We start from the raw sequence: 5,812 nt of genomic DNA on the forward strand, positions 1-5,812 counted from the left end.
TTATCCTCGTATTGACTTTTATAATGAAGGGTGGGCATTTGACTTGGCCAGTTGGCCTCCTGATAAAGCATGCTGCATTGTGAAACAAGATATGTTTTTCAAGTGCTGCTACATTAGCTTTACCGTAATTAAAGAAAAGAGTTAGTGGTCATATGATGGTTTGCACGTTGGTCCAAGAGCTGAATATAAAACTGCGGGAGTCAAGGGCATCATCAGAACTCACATCACTAGGCAAAAATGGGAAACTGCATTCCCACGTTGCGCTGCAAGCATGGAAACAAAGTTAGAGATGTCTGGTTGGATGAGAGGTCAACAGAGAATACGAAGGATCAACCTCGAGAGACGGTTGGGAAGAAAACTGGGACAAGGCGGTGCATAAAGATCACTCTGACAAGGAAGCAGCTGGAGATGCTACTGAAAAATGCAGAGGGTGTTTCCTTTAAGCTCCCAGAGACTTGTGGGAGCGGCGAGCGGAAATGGAAGCCATCTTTGCAGACAATATTAGAGGTAGATAACTTATGATGCGGTGCACAAAAAAAAAAAAAAAAAAAAAAAAAAAAAGATAACTTATGATGCCATAATTTTGAATCTTGATCTGGACTGAAGCTGAGTAGCAGAAGGGAGATCAATTTTGATGACAACTCAGTCTAGTAGTTTTGCATTCTCCTTAGTGAATCTTGTGCTCAGAAGAAATATCTTGTGATCTGTAAAGTTCTCAACTTACAGCTCCTTTAATAGGTTTATTTTTAGGAACCTATAAATAAAGGGAAAATGTCACAGTTATGTGATGGTTAAGTGTTTTATTTAAATTCTGTAATGATGAATCGAATCAAACACTTGTGTGGTAATAATAGCAAGGTGGAGTTTTATTATGTAAACAAAGAAGGGAAAGTTGATGCCTTTCCATTGGATATGATGAAAAGGAAGAAACTTTGCAAAGTTTAAAAACAAAGACTTTTGTGTTTGGTAATCAAAATGAAGAAAAGAGACAAAAGGCATCTCCATTGCCGATTATAGCCCTCGACATTCTCCACATTGTGAGGGTATTCATGTCATTCCAATAGAGTAATCATGAGTAGTTGATTAGATTAAGGGTAACCAATGGAATCTTCACCAAAGCACACAGTCAGTAAAGAAAAGGACTTGAGACCTTGCGTTGATCAGCAAAGCCAAAAGGTACACACTTTTGACATTAAAACCATCTCCAGTCTTCAGAGGTTTTAGGCTTCAACATCTCTCTCTCTCTCTCTCTCTCTAGACCAAAGGGAAAATGGAGATTCAAGCAAGACTGAAGGAATACAAACTCCATTTCATGGTCGCAATCATCATGAGTGTCATGGTGTTGTCCCTCCTGTACGCAGCACCCAGGATTCTCGACATATTAGCTTATTTCTGGCCTCTGTTTGCGTCAACGGCCGCCTTCTTGGCGGTGGCAATCACCTTCGGCGGCTTTCAACAGCTTTCAGAAGAAACTACCGGCGAGGGAATCATGGAATACGTCGCCGGACGGCCTGGTGATTCTCACAAGTACGATTGAAAGATTTGTATCCCAAAGTCTCCACCACTTTTAAGAGCTTTACAGATGTATATGATTTGGTGCACTTATGTCAAATAAAAATGTCACTACCATGTAACAATATCAAGTTGATAAAAAGACTATTTGCATAAGCATAACATTGATGTGTAGAACAGGGTATATAAACTACAATTGTGACAAAGGAACATATAATAACTCAAATAGAGCGCACACATTGATAGATAGATTACATAATACAACACAAGTCTTATAGCTGAGCAATACCTTTCTTCACAAGCATATCATAAACTCTGTCCACTTTGGTTGGATCAATCTTGAACAAGCTATATGCATCAGACTTCTTCGTCACATTCCCTTTGAATATCTCATGTGACATCACTTGTTGCATATGTAGATAAACCGGTGGAACCAGCTTGGCCTCGCTGCATAGACGCTTCTCCTGCGGACAAAAAAACAAACAAACTCTTTTCTTTTAGCTCAATCTCAAACGCTTGTTCCACGTGTTTGTGGTATCTCTGACACTTACGGATTCAGACAGCAGTTGCGACTCCGTGAACCCAATCAGGTCCAGATCATTCACATAGCTTGAAGATGCTTGCACAGGTGGTCTAGTTCCCAATTCCCCTGCACCAAATTGACCGCTCTCTTTCCCTCTGTTCATCATCCCTTCTTCGTTCTCTCGCTTCCTCTTCCTCGCCAGGTACCTCTCTGCTTCAGCCGTGGAGCGACACCCTGCCATTTGAGCTTCCTGCTCCCCCCACACACATACAGTCCAACACAGTGAGCTCGCATCCAAAACAAACCAAACAAACACAGTTTGAGAGAGTAGCAATGTCCTTTACCTTGAGATCTTTGAGCCGTTTCACCATGCGGTACTCGCTCACAACGCTGCGGAGTAGCTCCTCATGCTCCTCTTTTGAATGAAAACGCATGAACACGTCTAAACGCCGACACTGCATTTTCTCCTCCTGAGACAGCTCCTTCTCGAAGGGGTTTGGGTACAAGAGGTTTCTGTCTAGTATGAACTCCTTTCTACGTTTCCTTTCATCAAGCCTTTTGGAATAAATACGCAAGACACGGAGCTTGAGGTCTTTTTCTTCAGGAGTATCGTTGTCTTTGAACTCCATCTCAGCCAAGAGCTGCTCAGCATCGTTGTCATATTCAGGGTCGAACTCTTCTCTTTTGTGGTTGTAGTTACTCAATTCAACCAAAGAGTTGTTTCCAGGGGCAACAACAGGTTTCTTTCCTCCAAAACTCCTGTCTGTATGAGACTCTAAAAGAGGTGGTGATCAAAGATAAGATATAACTACTTGTGTGAGCTATGACCAAGTAAACAACACAACAAGAAGCACACATATAATATACCAAGCAAAGAACTCTACCTTTTTGTGTGTCTTCAACTCTGCAAGATAATTGAATAAGAGATAAGAAATAGGAGTAAGGTATCACTGTAAAGTATCTGTGAAGGAACAAGAGACATACTTGACTTTAGGAGGAGAAAAGGGGTACTCTTCTTTCATGTTCTGCTCTGCTGCCAAAGAAGAAGCTATATTAATTTTCAGAATTAGGATAGCAACCATTAAAGCAAAGTAGTGTAGACCTTTCTTCTCTTCGATGCGTCCTTTGGCCATGGCTTGAAGTTCTTTCTTGTTCTTCCCTGCTACATGTGACATATCCTGGGAAATAAAAAAAGGTTGCTCCTAGTTAATGACATTGCAAAAGGCTAGTACACTACTGTGGAAGATATATGTACTTCAGATGGATATAGCATACTGGAAGTGGGAAGAAGGGAGAGTTAAGATAAATGTTTCTGTAGTGCTCGAGACATTGTTCTTTACTCTTCGTTCCCACATGCTCCGCGACCTCTGCCCAGTTTCCCATTCCATAAATTTCAAGTCCCTGAATCAAAGATACCAAAAAAAAAAGAAGAAGTTTTAGTTGTTTGAAAGAAACAGAAACAAATAGGCTACATATCAGTAAGAAGGGAGTAGTAGTAGTACCTCCAGGAGAAGCATTTCATCATCAGCACTCCAGTCCGGACAAATAAGCGGGAAAGTTAGATTTCCCTGACAAAAACAAATCAAGTATGTTTGGTTTAAATGATGAAATCATTACAGAAAACTCGAGTCTTCTTTGGTGAATCAAACTCTTGACACACTAAGAAAAGGAAAAGCAAACTAACCATAACACGGTAGGCGTGATCACATTTGTGAGGAGTGATCTCAGCTCCCACAGACATACACTCAACACAGAGATCAAAATCAGGACAGACATCACACTTGATCCTGATTTTGCCAGTAATGTCTTTCTGGCAATAATCGCAGTTGTACTTCCCTCCTCCCTCCGTTCCTGTAACTGGAAAGTTTAATGTTTTTTGAGTTCAAAAGGAAGAATCTTTACAGGAGACAACAAAAAAAAAGGGGAGGGGGGGCTTTGATGAGAGTACCCATAGAGGAAGACTCAAAGTTCTCCACATTAGCCGCATTTTTCTTCTTCCTCGTTCTGCAGTTAAAGTCACAATCTTACAGATGATGAAGATAAGGAAAGACTACAGCTACTGAAAGATTTCTAAAAGCTACCAAGATTCACAGAAGCTTGCAATTCAATCAATTTCGGAGGAAGCAGACAGAACCCATGTCGGAAAAAAAATAAAAAAAAATCAATGATTGATTCATAGAAGCTTGCAATTCAATCAATTTAGGAAATTTGGAGGAATCAGACAGAACCCATGTCGGAAAAATAGGAAGGAGCATACCTCTGGGTAGGGTCTTCGAAATTGTGGAAGTTCCCACGAGAGCGACCCATTGCTTCCGAAACAATGTCAAAGTCGAAGAAGGGTACTTAGGGTTTCGGTAAAAGCTATAGTAGAAGAAAGATCCAATTGGAATTGTCCGAAGTTGTCAGGTCGGATCTGTAATGAATAACGACGGTGGCCTTTGTGTGTTCTGTATCTGTTAGAACTTTCCGACCTGAGATAATTTAGGGGAGGTCGAGGAAGGAGAGGAAAAGGAATTTCTATTTTCTAAAGTCACTCTTCTTAATTAGCATCATGATTAAATTTAACTGCCCATCTACACTATAATATTTATACTTACTACACTAATGTAATTGCACTTATTGTTTTTAAAAATATTAGTGTAAATTTCAGTTAATGTTAATTACTTGCTCATTACATTTTTGAGATTGTAGCTAGGGTTGAGCCTATCATTTATTAAATTTGATCCAATTTGTTATTAGTTTCGATTCAATCAATTTTTTTAATATATGTAAAAGCTCGGATCAAAACAAAAAGTAAAATATAATAAGCACTAAAACTAAAATAAATCACAATATTATTTTGAAAAATTCAAATATTCATTTTGATCAGTAAATCTATAGATATGTAATATAATTGTACATAAAAAGCATTATATATGTATCTATCTATATATATAAAGTATTGTTTGTCTCTCTCCTGTTGCGCCACGTAGGCAGACATGTCAGAAATTCGGGCTCTGTGAGTGTGACATGTGTCCCTATCACTAAAACTCTTAGTTTCATTTATTCGGGTGTGTGATGCACGTGGGCTTTAGTCTGTATTTGGGCTTTATGTTTGGCTTAATGAAACAATATCATCCACGTCTCCCAGAATAACCCTCGAACTCGAAACCCTTTCTGGGAAAATGAGAACGAAAGAACCCAACTCTATATTCCACGAGATTTCCCAGTTCCGCGGATTTGTTCGTTAAAGCACTCGCGAAAAGCACCCGAATTTTATCCGATCGCCATAGGAGAGAAGGGTCAAAGCGACTCGCGGGAGGAGGAGGAGACCGGGTAGAAGGAAGATATTGAGTCCGGAAATGGCGGGTCTGGCTCGGTCGATGGAGAGAAGTGAAGGAGGAGTGATGATCCGGGTGAGAATGAGCTGTTGGGTTCGCGAGCAGTTTGGTGAGACGCGAAGATGAGTCGACGACAGACTCTACGAGAGAAAATCGAATTCATCTTTACCCCAAAAGGCGAGACCTTTCGCGTTAGAAAAAGGAAAAAAAAAAGATGAAGCTTTGATGGAGGCATGCAGTGCACAGAAGTCTCTGATGTTTAAGACCCAAGTGCTGGATAATAACTATTAGGTTTTACAAATACATAGAGGAATCAATGTGCAGGGCAGTTTCTAGCAGCTCCTTTGTTGTTTCCCACGATTTATTATTGAACACATACCCTTTTACTCCCTTTCTCTGAATCTTCTACTATAAAAGGTATGTTCTACACTTCATCAGATCAATCTTCTCACTCAAA

At 40.0% G+C, this 5,812-nt stretch overlaps 1 protein-coding gene across 7 annotated transcripts; it reads right to left on the reverse strand.

The window, feature by feature from the left end:
• Positions 1–1,644: 1,644 nt before the first annotated feature.
• On the reverse strand, positions 1,645–4,573 carry LOC106311658 (transcriptional adapter ADA2b). Of its 7 annotated transcripts, none has more exons than XM_013748902.1 (11): positions 4,293–4,573; positions 3,984–4,039; positions 3,720–3,886; positions 3,538–3,603; positions 3,311–3,436; positions 3,138–3,213; positions 3,020–3,068; positions 2,920–2,939; positions 2,380–2,810; positions 2,064–2,285; positions 1,645–1,976 (listed from the first exon to the last, which is right to left on the reverse strand). In XM_013748902.1, exons 1-11 carry the CDS (start codon positions 4,340–4,342, stop codon positions 1,785–1,787), a joined length of 1,455 nt encoding a protein of 484 aa, XP_013604356.1. In that variant the 5' UTR covers positions 4,343–4,573; the 3' UTR covers positions 1,645–1,784. The 7 variants fall into 7 exon arrangements, with proteins under 7 accessions (XP_013604356.1, XP_013604358.1, XP_013604355.1 ...); XM_013748904.1 differs by having other exon boundaries at positions 2,380–2,798; positions 3,020–3,065; positions 3,720–3,892; XM_013748901.1 differs by having other exon boundaries at positions 3,020–3,065; positions 3,720–3,892.
• Positions 4,574–5,812: the final 1,239 nt, after the last annotated feature.

Source organism: Brassica oleracea, chromosome C8, assembly GCF_000695525.1.
Source record: "Brassica oleracea var. oleracea cultivar TO1000 chromosome C8, BOL, whole genome shotgun sequence".
In the NCBI taxonomy this organism is placed as follows: Eukaryota; Viridiplantae; Streptophyta; class Magnoliopsida; order Brassicales; family Brassicaceae; genus Brassica; species Brassica oleracea.

Excerpts from the sequence above, each read along its gene's own strand:
- LOC106311658 (XM_013748900.1), bottom strand. The coding sequence starts at position 4,342 with ATGGGTCGCTCTCGTGGGAACTTCCACAATTTCGAAGACCCTACCCAG. Across the intron at positions 4,040-4,292 it reads TTCGAAGACCCTACCCAGAG|AACGAGGAAGAAGAAAAATG; the intron begins GTATGCTCCTTC and ends CTTTAACTGCAG. Across the intron at positions 3,437-3,537 it reads ATGAAATGCTTCTCCTGGAG|GGACTTGAAATTTATGGAAT; the intron begins GTACTACTACTA and ends TCTTTGATTCAG.